A 25,435-nucleotide genomic window follows, 5' to 3' on the forward strand; every position below is an offset into this window, starting at 1 on the left:
GAAGGCTCTGTTCCATTCTGGTCAAACAGAGTCAGTGTAATGATGCTAACGAAGGCTCTGTTCCATTCTGGTCAAACAGAGTCAGTGTTAATGATGCTAATGAAGGCTCTGTTCCATTCTGGTCAACAGAGTCAGTGTTAATGATGCTAACGAAGGGCTCTGTTCCATTCTGGTCAAACAGAGTCAGTGTTAATGATGCTAACGAAGGCTCTGTTCCATTCTGGTCAAACAGAGTCAGTGTTAATGATGCTAACAAAGGCTCTGTTCCATTCTGGTCAAACAGAGTCAGTGTTAATGCTGCTAACGAAGGCTCTGTTCCATTCTGGTCAAACAGAGTCAGTGTTAATAATGCTAACGAAGGCTCTGTTCCATTCTGGTCAAACAGAGTCAGTGTTAATGATGCTAACGAAGGCTCTGTTCCATTCTGGTCAAACAGAGTCAGTGTTAATGATGCTAACGAAGGCTCTGTTCCATTCTGGTCAAACAGAGTCAGTGTTAATGATGCTAACGAAGGCTCTGTTCCATTCTGTCAAACAGAGTCAGTGTTAATGATGCTAACGAAGGCTCTGTTCCATTCTGGTCAAACAGAGTCAGTGTTAATGATGCTAACGAAGGCTCTGTTCCATTCTGGTCAAACTGAGTCAGTGTTAATGATGCTGATGGAAGGCTCTGTTCCATTCTGGTCAACAGAGTCAGTGTTAATGATGCTAACGAAGGGCTCTGTTCCATTCTGGTCAAACAGAGTCAGTGTTAATGATGCTAATGAAGGCTCTGTTCCATTCTGGTCAGACAGAGTCAGTGTTAATGATACTAATGAAGGCTCTGTTCCATTCTGGTCAGACAGAGTCAGTGTTAATGTCCTCTCCTCCTCTCCTCTCCTCTCCTCTCCTCTCCCCCCCTCCATTCCAATCCCTCTCTCATCTGCCCCCTGTCTCCCAACCTCTGTCCTGCGGCCTATAGCTGCCGTTTGTCAATTACAAATCTCTCTCCCTCTCTCTCCCTTCCCTCTCCCTCTCCCTCCCCCCTCTCCTCTCCTCTCCCTCTCCCTCTCCCTCTCCCTCTCCCTCCCCCTCCCCCTCCCCCTCTCTCTCTCCCCTCTCCCCTCTCCCTCTCCCTCTCCCTCTCCCTCTCCCTCTCCCTCTCCTCTCCCTCTCCCTCTCCCTCTCTCTCTCTCTCTCTCTCCCTCTCCCTCTCTCTCTCTCTCTCTCTCTCTCCTCTCCCTCTCCCTCTCCCTCTCTGTGTCTCTGTGTCTCTCTCTGTGTCTCTGTGTCTCTCTCTCTTATTGTAGCCAATATTAGAACAGTTTGTATACAGAACAAAACCAAACAGAACAGAGGATGATAAGACACATTAAAGAGGCAAGCAGCAGTTACAGTATAATAATTATGACCCTTATGGATCTTCTTTATTCTATAAAATGAAACTTAAAGGACAACTTTAGTTTTTTTCAACCAAGGTTCATGTTTTAGGATGTTATTAGAGAAAGTAAAAGATGAGTGTCATTTTTTTTTCATTTGCTGCTTTCTTTCGTTTTAGGGATTTTAGCTGTTTTTGACAGGGGGGCGGGGGCATTCGAGCATGGGGCTAAATATGTATTTTTTTACAAAATATTATGGCGATTTATTTTTTTATTATTTACTATAGTCCTAATAAACCCCAGGAAATTACATCTGTCCACAAAAAAATCACAGGATCTACTGAATGTGAAGGTAGCCTACTGGGGGGAAGCCACACTGTGTGTCATAGGCTCAATATCAGTTTGACACATTCAGTAGATCTTGTGATGTTTTGTGGCCAGATGTAATTTCCTGGGGTTTATTAGGACTATAGTAAATAATTAAAAAAGAAATCGCTATAAAATGTTGTAAAAGAATACATATTTAGCCCCATGCTCGAATGCCCCCGCCCCCCTGTCAAAAACAGCTAAAATCCCTAAAACGAAAGAAAGCAGCAAATGAAAAAAAAAGGACACTCATCTTTTACTTTCTCTAATAACATCCTAAAACATGAACCTTGGCTGAAAAAAACTAAAGTTGTCCTTTAATCTTGGTTTGGTTGGGGGCCGTATAGACGAATTCAGAAACGGGTCTCATGGTCGCAGCTTACATATTTCCCGTAGGCCAAAAAAACAAACAAAAAACAAATGTAAAAATATCTACCGCTGTGGCTGAGACCAGAGGTGACTGAGACCAGAGACCAGAGACCAGACTGAGACCAGAGACCAGACTGAGACCAGAGGAGACTGAGACCAGAGACCAGAGGTGACTGAGACCAGAGGTGACTGAGACCAGAGACCAGAGGTGACTGAGACCAGAGACCAGACTGAGACCAGAGACCAGACTGAGACCAGAGGTGACTGAGACCAGAGACCAGAGGTGACTGAGACCAGAGACCAGACTGAGACCAGAGGTGACTGAGACCAGAGACCAGAGGTGACTGAGACCAGAGGTGACTGAGACCAGAGACCAGACTGAGACCAGAGGTGACTGAGACCAGAGACCAGAGGTGACTGAGACCAGAGACCAGACTGAGACCAGAGGTGACTGAGACCAGAGACCAGACTGAGACCAGAGACCAGACTGAGACCAGAGGTGACTGAGACCAGAGACCAGAGGTGACTGAGACCAGAGACCAGACTGAGACCAGAGACCAGAGGTGACTGAGACCAGAGCGGTGACTGAGACCAGAGCGACTGAGACCAGAGCGGTGGCTGAGACCAGAGCGGCGTCATTGAGTTATTCTTTTTAATGTTGCCACTATTGTTGGAGCAGCCATAAACTACACAGGTTCATCTCGATGTTCTGGAGCATCTTTGTAATGTTAGTGTTAGTAAAAAGCAGGTAAAAGAGTAACGTTTGAGGCAGACTAACATCAGTCACTCTACCGTTCACTGTAGTGGAAGAGGTGCGCCTGGTGAGGGTTTAAACCCCGCAGCTACGTCGGCTCCGCCTACAGGAAATACGTAAGCTGCGACCATGAGACCCGTTTCTGAATTTGTCTATAGCTTTGCGTGCCTGCATGCTCCTCCTGGCTGAGGTTGATCAGCAGGAAGCAGGTCAGGGTTAGGTTTCTGATTTATCACCTATGGGTTAAAGTTAGGTATAGTGTAGGGTATAGGGTTTAGCGTTTAGGGTTCAGGGTTTAGGGTTTAGGGTTCAGGGTTTAGGGTTTAAGGTTCAGTGTTCAGGGTATAGGGTTTAGGGTTAGGGTTTAGGGTTTAGGGTTTAGGGTTTAGGGTTTAGGGTTAGGGTTAGGTTTAGGGTTTGGGGTTTAGGGTTTAGGGTTTAGCGTTTAGGGTTTAGGGTTACCTTTGCGTGCCTGCTCCTCCTGGTTGAGGGTTAGGGTTAGGTTTAGGGTTACCTTTGCGTGCCTGCTCCTCCTGGTTGAGGGTTAGGGTTAGGTTTAGGGTTACCTTTGCGTGCCTGCTCCTCCTGGTTGAGGTTAGGTTTAGGGTTTAGGGTTTAGGGTTTAGGGTTACCTTTGCGTGCCTGCTCCTCCTGGTTGAGGTTGATGAGCAGGAAGCGAGGGCTCTCGGGGCAGAAGGGCAGCAGGATGCACTGCAGCACGGCGGGGGCCACCGTCAGGGACAGCAGCAGGGGCCACAGCTTGTCAGAGCCCAGGAGGGCCTCCAGGCCGAACACCTGGAACCATGAGGAGACAGGGTTAGGGCCAGGGGCCACAGGGGTAGGGCCAGGGGCCACATGAGGACAGGGTTAGGGCCAGGGGCCACAGGGTTATAGGGTCAGGGGCCACATGAGGACAGGGTTAGGGCCAGGGGCCACAGGGTTATAGGGTCAGGGGCCACATGAGGACAGGGTTAGGGCCAGGGGCCACAGGGTTATAGGGTTAGGGGCCACATGAGGACAGGGTTAGGGCCAGGGGCCACAGCCCGTCGCTAGGTACAGAGTAATATAGTAAGAGAGTGGCGACACTAGCGTTGACTCCCACTGTAACAATGGAATGCGGAAGTGCTCATTCTATCTCAATGGGATAGTTCCAATGTTTGGAGCTATAGCCCATAGCACCCCGCTTTGTCTCAATGGGATAGTTCCAATGTTTGGAACTATAGCCCATAGGCACCCCGCTTTGTCTCAATGGGATAGTTCTAATGTTTGGAACTATAGCCCATAGGCACCCTGCTTTGTGGCGAGATCAAAGTGTGTCGGAAAACCAAACAGTAGAAAACCTGTCATTTATTCTAACTAGCCCTTACCCGTTGTGAAATACTTGCCGCCTTGTGGCCACGGGGGGTACTGCGCCCTGTGGCCACGGTGGGTACTGCGCCCTGGGTGCGTTTTAGCATTTATAATTCAGTAATAAATTCATACTATATAGAAGTGTCTATTTGTACGTCTCTAAATGTTTTGATGAATTGAACAAGGTGGACCCTCTTGTAAACAAGTGTAATGCTTAATTGGGTCGTCCACTCACAGTTAACAGTCTTTGTATTGAGTTTGTGCTTGAAATGTACTGTAATTCTGCAAACTGTTAATAAATATTTCAATCAATCAATCAATCAATCAACCAATCAATCAATCAATCAATCAATCAATCAATCAATCAATCAATCAATCAATCAATCAATCAATCAATCACACACTGACCTGTGCGATCAGGATGCCCAGCACCACTCCCAGCTGGTGCAGGGTGCCGAAGGCCCCTCTCAGGGGCGTCGGGGACACCTCGCCAACGTACATGGGCGTCAGGCCGGTGAACAGGCCGCAGAACAGGCCGATGACCAGACGGCCGGCGATCACCATCTCGTAGGAGGAGCAGATTGTGGAGAAGCCCATCAGCAGACCGCCGATCACGGCCAGGACGTTGACCAGGAACATGGAGCGACGTCTGGCGAGCAACGGAGAAGGAGAGGTCATTAACCCATTTTGGGTGCCGGGAACCCCTTTCGGTTTTTTAAACATTGTTATAATTTAGCTATTGATAAAAAGCAGATCTACAAGCTCATAGCGCTACGAGCTTGTAGGTCTGCTATTTTTGAGAAATCCTGAAAATGTGGCACAAATCTTTGAATATATATTCTTTCAGAGTGAATGTTTTCACTCAATTTGTTTCTGGTGGGGGGGGGGGTCCCTGGAACAACATATTTTCAGATGGGGGTCGGAGGCCAATTACATATCATTCTGGGGATCCTTGACGTGACAATGTTTGAGAACGACTGACGTAGAAACATGGGGTTTTCAGAAAACTGTCAGGATTTAGAAGACATTTGTAGAATGGAGCTCAGGTCTAAATGGGTTAATGTGCCAACGACCAGGACGTTGACCAGGAACATGGAGCGACGTCTGGCGCGCAGCGGAGAGGGAGAGGTCATTATGCAACATGCGTTGTAACGGCTAGGATATTTCACTTTAAAAAAAACCTTTTGGTCATTTTATCATCTACTCAGGCTTATGTGAACACCCCAGACAGTTTATCATCTACTCAGGCTCATGTGAACAAAACTGAACACCCCAGACAGTTTATCATCTACTCAGGCCCATGTGAACAAAACTGAACACCCCAGACAGTTTATCATCTACTCAGGCCCATGTGAACAAAACTGAACACCCCAGACAGTTTATCATCTACTCAGGCCCATGTGAACAAAACTGAACACCCCAGACAATTTATCATCTACTCAGGCCCATGTGAACAAAACTGAACACCCCAGACAATTTATCATCTACTCAGGCCCATGTGAACACCCCAGACAGTGTATCATCTACTCAGGCTCATGTGAACCCCCCAGACAGTGTATCATCTACTCAGGCTCATGTGAACACCCCAGACAGTTTATCATCTACTCAGGCCCATGTGAACAAAACTGAACACCCCAGACAATTTATCATCTACTCAGGCCCATGTGAACACCCCAGACAGTTTATCATCTACTCAGGCTCATGTGAACACCCCAGACAGTGTATCATCTACTCAGGCTCATGTGAACCCCCCAGACAGTGTATCATCTACTCAGGCTTATGTGAACAAAACTGAACACCCCAGACAGTTTATCATCTACTCAGGCTCATGTGAACCCCCCAGACAGTGTATCATCTACTCAGGCTCATGTGAACCCCCCAGACAGTTTATCATCTACTCAGGCTTATGTGAACAAAACTGAACACCCCAGACAGTGTATCATCTACTCAGGCTTATGTGAACACCCCAGACAGTTTATCATCTACTCAGGCTCATGTAAACACCCCAGACAGTGTATCATCTACTCAGGCTCATGTAAACACCCCAGACAGTGTATCATCTACTCAGGCTTATGTGAACAAAACTGAACACCCCAGACAGTTTATCATCTACTCAGGCTCATGTGAACACCCCAGACAGTGTATCATCTACTCAGGCTCATGTGAACACAGACAGTGTATCATCTACTCAGGCTCATGTGAACACCCCAGACAGTTTATCATCTACTCAGGCTTATGTGAACACCCCAGACAGTGTATCATCTACTCAGGCTTATGTGAACACCCCAGACAGTGTATCATCTACTCAGGCTCATGTGAACACCCCAGACAGTTTATCATCTACTCAGGCTTATGTGAACACCCCAGACAGTGTATCATCTACTCAGGCTCATGTGAACACCCCAGACAGTTTATCATCTACTCAGGCTTATGTGAACACCCCAGACAGTGTATCATCTACTCAGGTTCATGTGAACACCCCAGACAGTTTATCATCTACTCAGGCTTATGTGAACACCCCAGACAGTGTATCATCTACTCAGGCTCATGTGAACACCCCAGACAGTTTATCATCTACTCAGGCTTATGTGAACACCCCAGACAGTGTATCATCTACTCAGGCTTATGTGAACACCCCAGACAGTGTATCATCTACTCAGGCTCATGTGAACACCCCAGACAGTTTATCATCTACTCAGGTTCATGTGAACACCCCAGACAGTGTATCATCTACTCCTATATACAAACCCATTATAACTTCAAATGTGAAATATCCCTTTAAAGGACCACTTCACCACTTTTCAACCTATCTTCATATAATAGGTCCTCACTAATAATCATGAAAAAATTGCACAATTGTTTTGTCTGTGTCTCATAGGACGGCTGTGGGCAGTTTAGAAACCGTCTTCCAGTGACATCATCATTAGGCAGATTATTTTTTTAAACAAGATTTCTTTACAAAAATATTTCGATTTTCATTATCGTGAGAACGATGGCTTCCATTTTCGCATTGCAACTTTTCAGGACTAGAAAGCCTGCAGTTTCTATTAGCTTGTATTCCCCATCGATGTCACTGGAAGACGGTTTCTGAACTGCCCACAGCCCTCCTATGAGACACAGACTGAGTAGAAAAAAATTGCACCATTTTTTCATGATTATTAGTGAGGACCTATTATATGAAGATAGGTTGAAAAGTGGTGAAGTGGTGCTTTAAGTATAAAATGTGAGTACGTTCTTCCACCACAATGTAGCTCAAGTTAAAAAGAATAAACATTGGAGACAAACATGCACTGATGTGTTACTGTAATTACTGTAATCCTAAACCGTCTGTTGCATCACGTGTCATGGTGATCGAGGTACAGTATATATCATGTACAGTATTTGGAGAAACGTAATTATTAAGTCATTTGTTCAACGTTGCCTTCCTAACGATGCAGTAATTGGTGGAGGGAAAATGGACCCTCAAAATGAGTTTAAGAACGTGACGATGTGCTCTTCTGTTTCTACCATTGTCTTGTTTCTTTGATTTGACCTAATCTGATTGATTTACATTTGATCTGATTTATTGGTCCAATTTCCAAACTGGACTGGGTTACTTTCAAATGCAGGACAGGGAACTGCAAAGTATAGCCTCCAAATAATTGGCAAAACAGTAAGATTTGTATGATAATATAATAATATAACATATGTGTTCTTTAAAATGTACTTTTCATTGTGATACCGATAGATATAGGAACATGTTCGGCTGCCAACCGAATTGGGCTCTCCACAGAGCCCAATGACGTCACATTGTAGTCTCTACAGAGCCGAGTCACAGGCTCCACAGAGCCCAATGACATCACATTGTAGTCTCTACAGAGCCCAATGACATCACATTGTAGGCTCTAAAGAGCCCAATGATGTCACATTGTAGTCTCTACAGAGCCCAATGATGTCACATTGTAGTCTCTACAGAGCCCAATGACGTCACATTGTAGTCTCTACAGAGCCCAATGACGTCACATTGTAGTCTCTAAAGAGCCCAATGACGTCACATTGTAGTCTCTAAAGAGCCCAATGACGTCACATTGTAGTCTCTAAAGAGCCCAATGACGTCACATTGTAGTCTCTACAGAGCCCAATGATGTCACATTGTAGTCTCTACAGAGCCGAGTCACAGGCTCTACAGAGCCCAATGACGTCACATTGTAGTCTCCACAGAGCCCAATGACATCACATTGTAGGCTCTAAAGAGCCCAATGACGTCACATTGTAGTCTCTAAAGAGCCCAATGATGTCACATTGTAGTCTCTACAGAGCCCAATGACGTCACATTGTAGTCTCTACAGAGCCCAATGACGTCACATTGTAGTCTCTACAGAGCCCAATGACGTCACATTGTAGTCTCTACAGAGCCCAATGACGTCACATTGTAGTCTCTAAAGAGCCCAATGACGTCACATTGTAGTCTCTACAGAGCCCAATGACGTCACATTGTAGTCTCTAAAGAGCCCAATGACGTCACATTGTAGGCTCTACAGAGCCCAATGACGTCACATTGTAGGCTCTACAGAGCCCAATGACGTCACATTGTAGTCTCTACAGAGCCCAATGACGTCACATTGTAGTCTCTACAGAGCCCAATGACATCACATTGTAGGCTCTAAAGAGCCCAATTACGTCACATTGTAGTCTCTAAAGAGCCCAATGATGTCACATTGTAGTCTCTACAGAGCCCAATGATGTCACATTGTAGTCTCTACAGAGCCCAATGACGTCACATTGTAGTCTCTACAGAGCCCAATGACGTCACATTGTAGTCTCTAAAGAGCCCAATGATGTCACATTGTAGTCTCTACAGAGCCCAATGACGTCACATTGTAGTCTCTACAGAGCCCAATGACGTCACATTGTAGTCTCTACAGAGCCCAATGACGTCACATTGTAGTCTCTAAAGAGCCCAATGACGTCACATTGTAGTCTCTACAGAGCCCAATGACGTCACATTGTAGTCTCTACAGAGCCCAATGACGTCACATTGTAGGCTCTACAGAGCCCAATGACGTCACATTGTAGGCTCTACAGAGCCCAATGACGTCACATTGTAGGCTCTACAGAGCCCAATGACGTCACATTGTAGTCTCTACAGAGCCCAATGACGTCACATTGTAGTCTCTACAGAGCCCAATGACGTTACATTGTAGGCTCTACAGAGCCCAACCCACTTTTATTCGGCTCTAAAATAGGAGTATGAATCGCTTTGGAGATCTTTTGAGTAGGCTCTCTGATCCAGACAAGGCTGCAGGGGAACCGCCGCTCTAGAAAAACAACAACAAATCATTTAAAAACAAAATGGAGGCCTGAAAGAACAAGCCAAGGCAACGCTAAACGGAAGGTGTAAAGACAGCCCAAATGCTTCCATTAAGGTTAACCCATTCTGACCTGAGATCAGATTCTAAAAATGTCTTCTATACATCCTGACAGTTTTCTGAAAAAGCTATGTTTCTATGTCAGCGGTTCTTCGATTTTTCAAAAAATAGCAGACCTACAAGCTTGTACATCTGCTATTTTTCAATAGCTAAAGCATAACATAATGCTAACACCAAAAGGGGTTCCCGCCCAAAATGGGTTAATAGCTTTTTGACAGCTATCACCTCAAGCTCAATTCAGGAAACACAAGAGACACTTTAAAAGGACCATAAGAATCCACTTAGCAACAGCAGCCGTGCATTAAAATGTTTCAACTATACGACAGCCTGATCAATACTCGCAAACAAAGATAATCCTTCTGGGAGATAGCAGAGACTTGAGAATGAGACCTGTTTGTATCATTTGGAAATCAGTCCAAATCCATATCTGACCCACTAGGTGTCACGATCCGTGACGTTTTCTGCTGTGTTCTAGTGTTCCTTGTTCCTAGTTTGTGTGTTTTAATGCTGTGCTCTTATTTTGTAGTATTTAGTGCCCTGGTTTTCTTTGTGGTTATGGTTCCCTGTCTTGTCTCACCTGTGATTATTAGTTTGCTCCACCTGTGTTCTGTTGGTCTCTCAGCCTATCACTGTCTTGATTTTGAGGTTTGTTCACCTGTGCCCTGTTTTCCCTGTGTGTATTTATAGCCCTGGTTTGTTGAGTTCCTTGTCAGTTCATTGTTGTATGTTAAGTGTGATGTTGCCTTGTATCCTGTATTTTGGAATAAACCCTCTAGCATCTAGACTTCTCTGCCTCTGCGCCTCCCTGTTCTGCACTTGGGTCCTACCTTATTGATTCACACCGTGACACTAGGTAGGTGGTCAACGTGCTCCAACTCAACGTAACATCCATCGAAATGCGTATAGTAGCTCCTATTCGCTACTTTTTCATGGACACTCTCAGTAGTCTTCTCTATTAGTACACTACTCTATTTTTAGACGACACCCCAGACAATTTTCCAGTTGCTTGATTCAGTATTTAGATATTTAATGTTCATTTAAAAACCTTTAAAGATGGAGTGCCATGATTTTTTTCCACCCTAAAACATGATCATCATGTATTATTATAATATAAGGAGGAAGAACTTTTTCCAAAAAGTGTACAGTATTTGTTAAAATCATGCTTTTATGTGGACACGCCCACCAGTTCATTAAGTATGCCTTGTTTGCCTGGTGGGTGGTGATCCACCTGAACTGAAGCCGCACCCACAGCTGTAGTTGTATGATAAAGGGGGAGGGGTTAGGGGAGGGGCTGATAGTGTGATGTCACTATATTACTGTTTATTTCATTGGCCTGTTTGACTGTCAAGGGTTCAGCCTCCAGGAAGAAACCCTAAATACAAAGTTAATACACCATTGCAGTAAACGACTCCAGGGTGTCTAATGAAGTACTGTCACCGCATAGACACATGAAAAACTGGAAAAACATTGTGGCACTCCATCTTTAAAACATTTAAAATGTGTGTACGTTCTTCCACCGCATGCTGAAATGTAGTGGTTCAAAAGAATTAACATTGGATGTGTTACTGTAATAATTACAGTAACACTGTAATAATTACAGTAACACATCAGTGCATGTTTGTCTCCAATGTTAATTACTGTAATCCTAAACCGTCTGTTGCACACGTGTCAGGGCGATGGAGGTATAAATCATGTACAGTATTTGGAGAAACGTAATTATCAAGTAATTTGTTCAACGTTGCCTTCCTAACGATGCAGTAATTGGTGGAGGGAAAATGGACCGTCAATCACAGCACGTGCGTGACTGTGTGACTGTGTGTGTGAGACGTGAGAGAGAGAGAGAGAGAGAGAGAGAGAGAGAGAGAGAGAGAGAGAGAGAGAGAGAGAGAGAGAGAGAGAGAGAGAGAGAGAGAGAGAGAGAGAGAGAGAGAGAGAGAGAGAGAGAGAGAGAGAGAGAGAGAGAGAGAGAGAGAATGAATACCAAGAGAGTATATTGGTATATTGCCATTGGTCGATTTGCCTGTCTACTTCCTGATTGGTTAGTCATTTCGACCGGGTTTTTTTTCCGACCAATGACAAAGCTTCTAGGAACATCTTTGAATGCAGATTGCGGCCCCTAGATGTGTCACAGAGACTCATTTTTTGGGGGGAGCGTTTTACTCATGGCTACCAAAAAAGGGGGAAAAAATCATAAAAATGTTGGCATAAATTATTGCTTATAGCTACTTTAAATCACTTATTTTAGATATTATTTTAGTAATAGTATAACATAAGGTTCCTTTCTCTGTCCGACTCGCTTTCTCGGTTAGCGGTTAGCATGTTGTTAGCGGTTAGCCCTGAACAGGTTCCTCTGTCTGTCTTACCGTCCGAAGCGGTTAGCCATGCGGTTAGCGGTTAGCCATGCGGTTAGCGGTTAGCCCTGAACAGGCTCCTCTGTCTGTCTTACCGTCCGAAGCGGTTGGCCATCACGCCCACGCTGAAGGACCCCACCATGCCTCCGATGCTGAAGATGGCGACGGAGAAACTCCAGACGACGGTCTGGACGCCCGGGCTGATGGGCTCTCCGTAGCGCTCCATCCACGTGGCGTTGAAGAACGCACGCAGTTTCTGCAGGAGGGGAGGGGAGGGGAGGGGGGAGGGGGAACACGATTTATTATTATTCATAATTTGTTATGCATGTTGAATTGATCTGTCCCTTAGTTTTTAACCTGTCGTAATATGTGCTCTATAAATAAAGTTTGACCTGAGTTCAGTTGAGTGAATATATATAGGCTATAGTGTTATATATATAGGCTATAGTGTTATATATATAGGCTATAGTGTTATATATATAGGCTATAGTGTTATATATATAGGCTATAGTGTTGACCCCGTCGACAAAAAAACGTGACGAAAAATGTTAGTCGACTATACCTTTTTTCACTGACGAAAACTGAATAAAAAGTAAATTAAAACACAATTCCTGCCACCATTAATTAATCCCTCGTTCGCACATTGCCATGGTTTAATCGCGCGTAACACTTACTTTGAAGATCCAAATATCCGGAACCGAATGTTACAATGACAAACTGCCACGTGTGGTCTCATGCCCGGATGTTGTTGTGTCGGTCGGTGGTGGAAAAAGGCGACCGCGAGTGTCAGCCCGCCTCCTACAGCCCGTTAAAAACCCCTGTATTCACCAGAAACGGACCCTCAATGTCCTTTCTGAGATACAGAGCTGTGAATGGTGGGCTTAGACTGGAAGTGGATGCGCGCGCATCTTCAAAATGGCCGCGGCAACTGTCTCACTCGGACTGTTGTGCTAACGAACGGTAGCTAACGATTCGATCGTATTAAAACATGTATTAAAGAATACATCGCTGTTAAAACGGCTTTTCCGGGTGTGGCGCGGTAGGCTACTAATTTAACCCTCTATGTTCCTGGCAGGCTTCGTGTTATTAAGAACTGAGCCGCGATGACTTAAAAGACTAAATATACCTTTCAGTATAGTAAGACAATTTCGTCAACAAATTAAAAACTACGCTAAAATGTTAGGGAGGGTGTTGCGCTCTGAAGATAGCAGAGCTCCAAGCTCAATTGGGAGCTTGTAGATCGGCTGTTTTCAGAGCGCAACCAAGTGTAAAATCAGGCATTACGATTCCATCAAGGCTTGAAGTGGTTAAAAAGAAATTCACAAAAGATGAAAGTGTTGTCTGACCATTTCAGGAGCATTGATGACCCCGGTGTTGTATCCAAACTGCAGGGAGCCGATGACCGCTGTGCACAACGAGAAGAGGAGGTAGCCGGTTACCTTATTCTGGAGAGGAGAGGAGAGGGGAGGGGAGGAGAGGAGAGGAGAGGAGAGGAGAGGAGAGGAGAGGAGAGGAGAGGAGAGGAGAGGAGAGGAGAGGAGAGGAGAGGAGAGGAGAGGAGAGGAGAGGAGAGGAGAGGGGGTCAGGAGAGAGAGAGACGGAGAAAGACAGGAGAGACACAACATTAATAATTTATCAAAGCTTATTACTTGACCTTTTGCCACACCATGACCAGACAGACAGACAGACAGACAGACAGACAGACAGACAGACAGACTTCAGCTCTCCTGTATGTAAACAACTTGTCTTTTCATCCAGTATCATCGTCAGACTGTCTGTGACATGTTGCACGTTTGATAAAGTCTGTGTTTGGTCTGTGGGACATTATGTAATATCCGCACGCACGCACGCACGCACGCACGCACGCACGCACGCACGCACGCACGCACGCACGCACGCACGCACGCACGCACGCACGCACACACACATTGATTGGTATATTAATATGCAGGAAGAACAGCCAGGCAACCTTAGGCACACAGGTGCCAACGTTGGCACAGGAGAGGGTGATCACTGGCATCAGGCCAAGATTTAACCAGCTGCGTGCGTGCGTGCGTGCGTGCGTGCGTGCGTGCGTGCGTGCGTGCGTGCGTGCGTGCGTGCGTGCGTGCGTGCGTCTGTTGATCATTACATCCTGATGTGAAAGAAAATATTCCCTAACAATATAAAGGTTACTGGGTATATGTATACTGTAGCATTATGGACAATGAAAATCTGTTGGACATCTAAATTAAACTTAACACATTTTGGGCGGGAACCCCTTTTGGTGTTAGCATTATGTTATGCTTTAGCTATTGAAAAATAGCAGATATACAAGCTCGTAGCGCGGCACTCGGTGGCACGCTACGAGCTTGTATATCTGCTATTTTTGAAAAATCGAAGAACCACTGACATAGAAACATAGCTTTTTCAGAAAACTGTCAGGATGTAGAAGACATTTTTTGAATCTGATCTCAGGTCAAAATGGAGTTGACACGTTGTAGCACACAGACTATCAAAGTCAAGACAATGAAAACATGGCACTTCATGTCATAAAGGTCGCCGACTCTTTTTATACAGTATATGCAAAATAAGTGTGACTCTTTTTGATACAGAGACAGTCATGGCTGATGGCAGTAAGACTAACTGTTCAGGAGATTATTCTTTTATGCAAAATGAGTTAACCCATTCTGACCTGAGATCAGATTCTAAAAATGTCTTCTACATCCTGACAGTTTTCTGAAAAAGCTATGTTTCTACATCAGTCGTTCTTCGATTTTTCAAAAATAGCACACCTATCAAGCTCGTGAGCTTGTAGATCTGCTATTTTTCAATAGCTAAAGCATAACATAATGCTAACACCAAAATGGGTTAATAGCACGTCTGAAATAAATGTCAGAGCTGAAATCGACAATAAACATGTAGCTAAGTGTAATGTTAGAGACCACAGAAGACATGTAAATATGAAATAAATGCTTAAACATGTAGCTAGGTGTAATGTTAGAGACCACAGAAGTGAACCTTTCAAGCCTGTTTTCTCAACTCGCTGTTTCTCTGCAAGACATTACTCTATAAGCCATATCTCCACAACAGGTGGGTCAAACTGAACAACCAATATGAAGCTCTGACTCCCTGCTTTCATAAAAAATTAAAAACGAAAATAAAAAATAAATAATGAAGGACTTAGCCTGAGGTAGGAAACGTTATGCATGAAACAGGTGAAAGAAAGATCACCAATGAGAGCAACCTCTAAGGCCGATATCTGGTGAAAGGAGTCAAAGGATAAACCGTATCTGGAGCCTAACTTTAAAGGAGTCAAAGGATAAACCGTATCTGGAGCCTAACTTTTATACTGAATCATTACGGTGTTACTGTATAAAACATAAACACATGGGTGGTTCAGCAATATAAGCTACTGTGGTTTTGCCTGAGTGTATTTGTCAGATGACATGATTGTAACCCTACACCTGCCCACTATGGCAGCCAGGCACACATCCACCCACCATGTGCCTTGTCTACACCTGCCCACTATGGCAGTCAGGCACACATCCACCCCTGATGTGCCTTGTCTACACCTGCCCACTATGGCAGCCAGGCACACATCCACCCACCATGTGCCTTGTCTACACCTGCCCACTATGGCAGCCAGGCACACATCCACCCATCATGTGCCTTGTCTACACCTGCCCACTATGGCAGCCAGGCACACATCGACCCATCATGTGCCTTGTCTACACCTGCCCACTATGGCAGCCAGGCACACATCGACCCATCATGTGCCTTGTCTACACCTGCCCACTATGGCAGCCAGGCACACATCGACCCATCATGTGCCTTGTCTACACCTGCCCACTATGGCAGCCAGGCACACATCGACCCATCATGTGCCTTGTCTACACCTGCCCAGACCTTAGAGTATATATTAATAGAGACGGCACCCGAGTTCTCCTCCATCCACTTGCATTAAATTGCTCTAAAGCGCATGAGGCGATTTCACTCCTCCTTCCTTGTAGGAACAGAGTGCATTCTGGGATGGATTTGCACCAAACACATGAACGTGCTGGTCCGTTGACTATCATTACACGTGTTCACGTGCGTTCACGTATGAACCAGCGTTCACGTGTCATCGTGAACGTGCACAATGATAGTCAACGGACCAGCGCGTTCATGTGTTTGGGCCCACGCTGCAATGCCAAATTGTAGCCAAAACACCCCCGAGGCGATCGACGACAACGGGAGGTATGATTAATTCTAACGCGACTAGCGACAGGACCGCGATGCGCCGTCTAAAATGTAATCTTTGGTTAGAATTAGACGGATTGAGTTAGATCAAGAGTTATTCACGTTTTAAGATTTTCGGTCTCATCCACTAAAATGGGGGGGAACACTTTAGATGACGTCCCAACCGGAAATGACATCGAATGTTGCCCCAACAGCCTGTTGGCTAAATTGTCAATTATTACTTATAAGAAAGAGGCAATCATTGTGACAATAGGGCTTGTAGGGCTATTTTCACAATATTTATCTGTGAAACAAACTAAACGTAATGCCTACAATTCCAAGTGCTTGTCAGGGTTGGGGCGTCCCCAGGGGGTCCCCTGGGGTCCCTGGTCAGCTGACCCCCAGGGGACCGATTATTTGAACCCAGGGGGTCCCCGAGGGTCCCCGGTCGGCTGACCCCGAGGGTCCCTGGTCGGCTGACCCCCAGTGAGGGGTCCCCGAGGGTCCCTGGTCGGCTGACCCCCAGGGAAAACCTTTTCATATTTTTGGGGGTCACTGACATTGTTTGAAGACCACTGGCCTTGTACAGCATCAGTCCACTGTGCTGACGTGACACCTTGTGCAGAGAGAGAGAGAGAGAGAGACCTTGTGACAGTGTGCAGAGAGAGAGAGAGAGAGAGAGAGAGACACCTTGTGACAGTGTGCACAGAGAGAGAGAGAGAGAGAGAGAGAGAGAGAGAGAGAGAGAGAGAGACACCTTGTGACAGTGTGCACAGAGAGAGAGAGAGAGAGAGAGAGAGAGAGTCATGCTGACAGGACAGTATTGTTGGAAGTTATATGAGACACTGGGAGGCCTGAACCCTTCCTCAGGTGACCTGATGCCCTTCGTGGGCCACCTCTAGCGTGCGTGCGTGCGTGCGTGCGTGCGTGCGTGCGTGCGTGCGTGCGTGCGTGCGTGCGTGCGTGCGTGCGTGCGTGCGTGCGTGCGTGCGTGCGTGCGTGCATGCGATAGAGAGAGAGAGTTGTGTGTATCAATATTCATCTCTCAGCACCATTCACTGCCCTAAACATGTAGTGTTGTTGTTAGTAGGAATAAACACAGAAGCACCCAGAAGGAAGTGGACGCCCCCCCCCCGTTTACCCAATGGGTTCCATGATTGACTCTTAGTGCAAAAACAAATTACTAATTAAAATAACTCAGTCATTGCATCATATCCAGAACATGAGCACATACTTTTGACCACTCACTATTAATGTGTTTTCTAGCTCCTTTGCCAGCAGGCCTTTATATTTATGCAATGCGGGCTGTTAAGATTTATATGTGGCATTTAGGAGAAGTCAATATTCAGGCCTCTACTGTCCAGAGAGACGCAGAGATATTATGAATGAATCTTCTGTCGGGACAATGATCTATAACTCTGTAACTCTGACAGTATCCACTCTCTGAGTAAACCCATTCAGGCCTGACGTTGAAATAAAAAAAAAAGTTCATTCTGAAAGAATATATATTCAAAGATTTGTGCCGCATTTTTACTATTTTTCATAAATAGCAGATCTACAAGCTCATAGCGCGCCACCGAGTGGCGCGCTACGAGCTTGTAGGTCTGCTATTTTCCAATAGCTAAAGTATAACATAATGCTTAGTTAAAACACCAAACGGGGTTCCCGTCCATGCAGAATGGGTTCAATTAACACTGTGAATTTACAGCGCATATTGGTGTCCCCCACAATGCACAATTTACAATTTAGGCATTTAGCAGACGTTCTTAATCCAGTGCGAATCAAATACCTAAAAAACAGTCATCAAGAATCTAAGAAGCTAAGAACATAACATCCATAACATCCCTAACATCCATAACATCCCTAACATCCCTAACATCTCAACATCTTTTCCTCATTGGTCACTTCATGGGGCTTCAGTCCAATGGAGGCTCTCCTACATAGACTTCTATTGGTCACTTCATGGGGCTTCAGTCCAATGGCGGCTCTCCTACATAGACTTATATTGGTCACTTCATGGGGCTTCAGTCCAATGGCGGCTCTCCTACATAGACTTCTATTGGTCACTTCATGGGGCTTCAGTCCAATGGCGGCTCTCCTACATAGACTTCTATCGGTCACTTCATGGGGCTTCAGTCCAATGGAGGCTCTCCTACATAGACTTCTATTGGTCACTTCATGGGGCTTCAGTCCAATGGAGGCTCTCCTACATAGACTTCTATTGGTCACTTCATGGGGCTTCAGTCCAATGGAGGCTCTCCTACATAGACTTCTATTGGTCACTTCATGGGGCTTCAGTCCAATGGAGGCTCTCCTACATAGACTTCTATTGGTCACTTCATGGGGCTTCAGTCCAATGGAGGCTCTCCTACATAGACTTCTATTGGTCACTTCATGGGGCTTCAGTCCAATGGAGGCTCTCCTTAATAGACTTCTATCGGTCACTTCATGGGGCTTCAGTCCAATGGAGGCTCTCCTACATAGACTTCTATTGGTCACTTCATGGGGCTTCAGTCCAATGGAGGCTCTCCTACATAGACTTCTATTGGTCACTTGGGGCTTCAGTCCAATGGAGGCTCTCCTACATAGACTTCTATTGGTCACTTCATGGGGCTTCAGTCCAATGGAGGCTCTCCTACATAGACTTCTATTGGTCACTTCATGGGGCTTCAGTCCAATGGAGGCTCTCCTACATAGACTTCTATCGGTCACTTCATGGGGCTTCAGTCCAATGGAGGCTCTCCTACATAGACTTCTATTGGTCACTTCATGGGGCTTCAGTCCAATGGATGCTCTCCTACATAGACTTCTATTGGTCACTTCATGGGGCTTCAGTCCAATGGAGGCTCTCCTACATAGACTTCTATTGGTCACTTCATGGGGCTTCAGTCCAATGGAGGCTCTCCTACATAGACTTCTATTGGTCACTTCATGGGGCTTCAGTCCAATGGAGGCTCTCCTACATAGACTTATATTGGTCACTTCATGGGGCTTCAGTCCAATGGAGGCTCTCCTACATAGACTTCTATCGGTCACTTCATGGGGCTTCAGTCCAATGGAGGCTCTCCTACATAGACTTCTATCGGTCACTTCATGGGGCTTCAGTCCAATGGAGGCTCTCCTACATAGACTTATATTGGTCACTTCATGGGGCTTCAGTCCAATGGAGGCTCTCCTACATAGACTTCTATCGGTCACTTCATGGGGCTTCAGTCCAATGGAGGCTCTCCTACATAGACTTCTATCGGTCACTTCATGGGGCTTCAGTCCAATGGAGGCTCTCCTACATAGACTTCTATCGGTCACTTCATGGGGCTTCAGTCCAATGGAGGCTCTCCTACATAGACTTCTATTGGCTTCAGTCCAATGGAGGCTCTCCTACATAGACTTCTATTGGCGAAGAGCATAGTGAAGAGTGACAATGTCCTGGGCCCAGGGACGGATTAACCCCAACGAGGGCCCCTGGGTCGTTCAGTTTTGCAGGGCCCCTATAGCTCGCGTGCGCGCGGCATTTTTGCGTTTTTCCGTGTTTTTATCATCTTTTTGACCTAAATTTAACAAAATCAATGGCCAATGAAGGGCCCCTGGAGCCCTTTTCAGGGCGTCAAACCTAGTACCACACTGTCCAATTTCCCTGAAGGGCCCCTGAGAGCCAAGGGCCCCTGGGCCACGGCCCCACTGGCCCAATGGCTAATTTGTCCCTGCCTGGGCCGTGAATGCACGGGACTCAGGGCAACAGTCCGGCTTGAATCCCTTTTATTTTAGATCGTTTTTTGTTTTTTTTAGTACAACATAAACATTACAGAGACTTTAGTTGTGACTGTACAAAAAACTTTAAAACAGTTGTCATGATGCGCGCATGGCTAAGAATTCTGATATTTTGCGCCGCCCTCGTTGAAAACAATGTATTCCCAACTCCAGCTTATTGTCCCAGTCCAGGCTGCATGAACAGCTTATTGTCCCAGTCCAGGCTGCATGAACAGCTTATTGTCCCAGTCCAGGCTGCATGAACAGCTTATTGTCCCAGTCCAGGCTGCATGAACAGCTTATTGTCCCAGTCCAGGCTGCATGAACAGCTTATTGTCCCAGTCCAGGCTGCATGAACAGCTTATTGTCCCAGTCCAGGCTGCATGAACAGCTTATTGTCCCAGTCCAGGCTGCATGAACAGCTTATTGTCCCAGTCCAGGCTGCATGAACAGCTTATTGTCCCAGTCCAGGCTGCATGAACAGCTTATTGTCCCAGTCCAGGCTGCATGAACAGCTTATTGTCCCAGTCCAGGCTGCATGAACAGCTGCTTATTGTCCCAGTCCAGGCTGCATGAACAGCTTATTGTCCCAGTCCAGGCTACATGAACAGCTTATTGTCCCAGTCCAGGCTGCATGAACAGCTTATTGTCCCAGTCCAGGCTGCATGAACAGCTTATTGTCCCAGTCCAGGCTGCATGAACAGCAGCTTATTGTCCCAGTCCAGGCTGCATGAACAGCTGCTTATTGTCCCAGTACAGGCTGCATGAACAGCTGCTTATTGTCCCAGTCCAGGCTGCATGAACAGCGCTGCTCGAGCGCTCAGTTTTCTGCCCCCTCAATGTCGTAACTCCGTTTTATACTCGTTTTATTTATGGAGATGCTTGAAATTAAATTAAATTAATATAAAGCAGAGGTTTCTTCTGTAAATGAACCCCACCCCCGCTCTGTACGCTGTTGCCATCCCTGACCTCAATTTCACCTTCCTCTTTCCCTCTCTTCCTCCCCCCCCCCCCCCCCCCCCCTTCTCTTTTTGTAAGCTCACCATGACTCAGTAGAAAGCACAGCGAGGTCACATGACGGCCACTACATCAACCTGATGTTTGGGTTGAGGAAGGAAGCGACCCGACGCAGCCGTAATGTCAACAAACGATGGCAGCAGCCGGCCGCCACGGCACGGCCGCCACGGCACGGCTGATGTAACCACGTGTACCATTTATGCAATTCAGGCATTTAGCAGACGCTCTTAATCCAGAGCGATTTACATTAAAACCCATTTTGGGCGGGAACCCCTTTTGGTGTTTTAAGCATTATGTTGTACTTTAGCTATTGAAAAATAGCAGATCTTCAAGCTCGTAGCGCGGCACCGAGTGGCGCGCTATGAGCTTGTAGATCTGCTATTTTTGAAAAATCGAAGTACGACTGACATAGAAACATAGCTTTTTCAGAAAACTGTCAGGATGTAGAAGACATTTTTAGAATCTGATCTCAGGTCAAAATGGGTGGAATAAAACAACGACCTCTGCGTCCACGGGATGCGCTACTGTACTGTACTACTGTACTGTACTACTGTACTCAGAATGTCCAGTAAATATAATCCACGTCAAAAGAAAATCGCGAAAAGAAATTGCGGTAGTTTATGTTGCTAGCTTTAGTTATAATAATCATTTCTTCTTCTGTTTTCTACATGAATATAACCACATTATAAGCATATACAATGAAACGGGAGTTAAATGCTGCAATTTGTAAAAAGAAAAAGGCAAAATATGACTCCTAACGTCGTTGAAGTGGGACTCGTATAATGTCCCTGGGACTCATTTCTAAAAGACCATCCCTGCATCCTGGGACTCATTTCTAAAAGACCATCCCTGCATCCTGGGACTCATTTCTAAAACACCATCCCTGCATCCTGGGACTCATTTCTAAAAGACCATCCCTGCATCCTGGGACTCATTTCTAAAAGACCATCCCTGCATCCTGGGACTCATTTCTAAAAGACCATCCCTGCATCCTGGGACTCATTTCTAAAAGACCATCCCTGCATCCTGGGACTCATTTCTAAAAGACCATCCCTGCATCCTGGGACTCATTTCTAAAACACCATCCCTGCATCCTGGGACTCATTTCTAAAAGACCATCCCTGCATCCTGGGACTCATTTCTAAAAGACCATCCCTGCATCCTGGGACTCATTTCTAAAACACCATCCCTGCATCCTGGGACTCATTTCTAAAAGACCATCCCTGCATCCTGGGACTCATTTCTAAAAGACCATCCCTGCATCCTGGGACTCATTTCTAAAAGACCATCCCTGCATCCTGGGACTCATTTCTAAAAGACCATCCCTGCATCCTGGGACTCATTTCTAAAAGACCATCCCTGCATCCTGGGACTCATTTCTAAAAGACCATCCCTGCATCCTGGGACTCATTTCTAAAAGACCATCCCTGCATCCTGGGACTCATTTCTAAAACACCATCCCTGCATCCTGGGACTCATTTCTAAAAGACCATCCCTGCATCCTGGGGCTCATTTCTAAAAGACCATCCCTGCATCCTGGGGCTCATTTCTAAAACACCATCCCTGCATCCTGGGACTCATTTCTAAAAGACCATCCCTGCATCCTGGGACTCATTTCTAAAAGACCATCCCTGCATCCTGGGACTCATTTCTAAAAGACCATCCCTGCATCCTGGGACTCATTTCTAAAAGACCATCCCTGCATCCTTGGACTCATTTCTAAAAGACCATCCCTGCATCCTGGGACTCATTTCTAAAAGACCATCCCTGCATCCTGGGACTCATTTCTAAAAGACCATCCCTGCATCCTGGGACTCATTTCTAAAAGACCATCCCTGCATCCTGGGACTCATTTCTAAAAGACCATCCCTGCATCCTGGGACTCATTTCTAAAAGACCATCCCTGCATCCTGGGACTCATTTCATTGAAAACCTGTTTGCATCACTGATACTGCAGTGTAGAACTAATCTGTTACTAGTAAAATGTCCGGAATTCAACATGTATACTTGAGTAAAAGTACAAAAGTAAAATATAAACTGTAAAGGTATAAAATAATACTCATTAGGCAGAATGTGCCATTTCCAAGTTTTTAAATGTGTTACAGATCTTTTTGCAAATAGACTCTAATACGAGATCGTAGATCGGCTATTTTCAAAAAGGCCGACATGGTATATTATATACAGCCTCCATTATGGGATGGCTTTCAGGGATTGGCGTTGAAACCGCCACATTATGGGAAACACTTTCACCGTGTGTGTGTGTGTGTGTGTGTGTGTGTGTGTGTGTGTGTGTGTGTGTGTGTGTGTGTGTGTGTGTGTGTGTGTGTGTGTGTGTGTGTGTGTGTGTGTGTCATAGAAATGCTGACGGTCGGTAGCCCTCCTTCACACCCCGGACCGACACAACCCACAACTTACACAACTCGGCCTATAATAGTCCACCAAACATAATGCGCCCATTTCTTCTTTGATGTCACAGTCTTACAAAACACACATTTTTGGAATACTTCTGAACAATGCTTCTCCTGGCAAGTGCCAGCCACTTCGTTCAACTCATCTCTCTTCGTTCAACTCATCTCTCTTCGTTCAACTCATCTCTCTTCGTTCAACTCATCTCTCTTCGTTCAACTCATCTCTCTTCGTTCAACTCATCTCTCTTCGTTCAACTCATCTCTCTTCGTTCAACTCATCTCTCTTCGTTCAACTCATCTCTCTTCGTGAATCTTTGATGTTAAACTCTTGAACTCAATAAAGAAGTGGAAGTCATTTTTCTGTCCCTGTCAAGCAGTTTCCATCTAAGAATGGATGACATTATCTGGCTTTCCTGCTCTTTTCCTCCCTCCCCCTCCCTCTCTCTCCCTCCCTCCCCCTCTCCCTCTCCCTCCTCCCCCTCTCCCCCTCTCCCTCTCCTCTCTCCTCTCTCCCTCTCACTCTCCCTCTCTCTCTCTCTCTCTCTCCCTCTCTCCTCCTCTCTCTCTCTCTCCCCTCTCTCTCTCTCTCTCTCTCTCTCCTCTCCCTCTCTCCCTCTCCCTCTCCCTCTCCTCTCCCTCCCTCCCTCTCTCTCCCTCTCCCTCTCCCTCTCCCTCTCCCTCTCCTCTCTCTCTCTCTCTCTCTCTCTCTCTCTCTCTCTCTCTCTCTCTCTCTCTCTCTCGGCTCCCGCGCGTTTGAATGACGCCCACGTTTAATGTGTTCACACACACACACGCACACGCACACGCGCACACTCATCCTTCCAATATAATAAGAGTGCTGCATCTCGCCCTTCCCTTACTGGCTTACTCCTTCGTTCCTGTGCTGTCATAGTAACCGTCCTCGTCAACCAATCACAGTAACCGCCTGGACGTCACATGACAGCCCAGAGCAGACCTAAACAAACATAGCATGAGAGTGGTGTGTGTGTGTGTGTGTGTGTGTGTATGTGTGTGTGTGTGTGTGTGTGTGTGTGTGTGTGTGTGTGTGTGTGTGTGTGTGTGTGTGTGTGTGTGTGTGTGTGTGTGTGTGTGTTTGGAAGAGCAAGTGTATAGGGTGCACGTGACTGAGCCCCATGTCTGGGTATTAGTGAGTAATTTGAAACTAATGGCTCCATTTCTCCACTCTCAGAGTTACAGACCCACAAGGGTCCATTTGGGTCCATGTGTCCACTCTCAGAGTTACAGAACAGTAAAGGGTCCATTTGGTTCCATTTCTCCACTCTCAGAGTTACAGACCCACAAGGGTCCATTTGGTTCCATTGCTCCACTCTCAGAGTTACAGAACAGTATAAGGGTCCATTTGGTTCCATTGCTCCACTCTCAGAGTTACAGAACAGTAAAGGGTCCATTTGGTTCCATTTGTCCAGTTATAGGACAGTGAGTGTCCACTCAGTCACTAGCCTGCGGTCCACCTCTGCTTTACCATGGGCTTCCCTTTACCATGGGCTTCCATTTACCATGGGCTTCCCTTTACCATGGGCTTCCATTTACCATGGGCTTCCCTTTACCATGGGCTTCCATTTACCATGGGCTTCCCTTTACCATGGGCTTCCATTTACCATGGGCTTCCCTTTACCATGGGCTTCCCTTTACCATGGGCTTCCATTTACCATGGGCTTCCCTTTACCATGGGCTTCCATTTACCATGGGCTTCCCTTTACCATGGGCTTCCATTTACCATGGGCTTCCATTTACCATGGGCTTCCCTTTACCATGGGCTTCCATTTACCATGGGCTTCCCTTTACCATGGGCTTCCCTTTACCATGGGCTTCCATTTACCATGGGCTTCCCTTTACCATGGGCTTCCCTTTACCATGGGCTTCCCTTTACCATGGGCTTCCATTTACCATGGGCTTCCATTTACCATGGGCTTCGCAAACACGTGAGGACCGTGAGAATCTCCACAAGTGGGCCCCCTGAATAACTGACAAAATATACGATTTGAAAGTTAATATCTCATTAATATAATATTTGAAAGAATTTAAAATGACGTGGTGTGTTTTTGTTTTTCCTCTTTAACCCATTTTGGGCGGGAACCCCTTTTGGT

At 46.0% G+C, this 25,435-nt stretch overlaps 1 protein-coding gene across 1 annotated transcript; it reads right to left on the bottom strand.

Annotated features, from left to right (window-relative positions):
- Positions 1 to 3,478: 3,478 nt before the first annotated feature.
- Positions 3,479 to 13,975, bottom strand: LOC306918665 (solute carrier family 2, facilitated glucose transporter member 1-like; the record flags this gene model as incomplete). Its single annotated transcript, XM_079531549.1, has 5 exons — positions 3,479 to 3,641; positions 4,605 to 4,845; positions 12,051 to 12,211; positions 13,302 to 13,400; positions 13,925 to 13,975. Coding segments are annotated over 5 exons (715 nt in total), but the record flags the coding sequence as incomplete, so codon positions are not given.
- Between the last annotated feature and the right edge of the window lie 11,460 nt (positions 13,976 to 25,435).

The sequence above is a fragment of the Electrona antarctica genome (assembly GCF_951216825.1).
Source record: "Electrona antarctica genome assembly, contig: scaffold_164, whole genome shotgun sequence".
Taxonomy (NCBI): domain Eukaryota; kingdom Metazoa; phylum Chordata; class Actinopteri; order Myctophiformes; family Myctophidae; genus Electrona; species Electrona antarctica.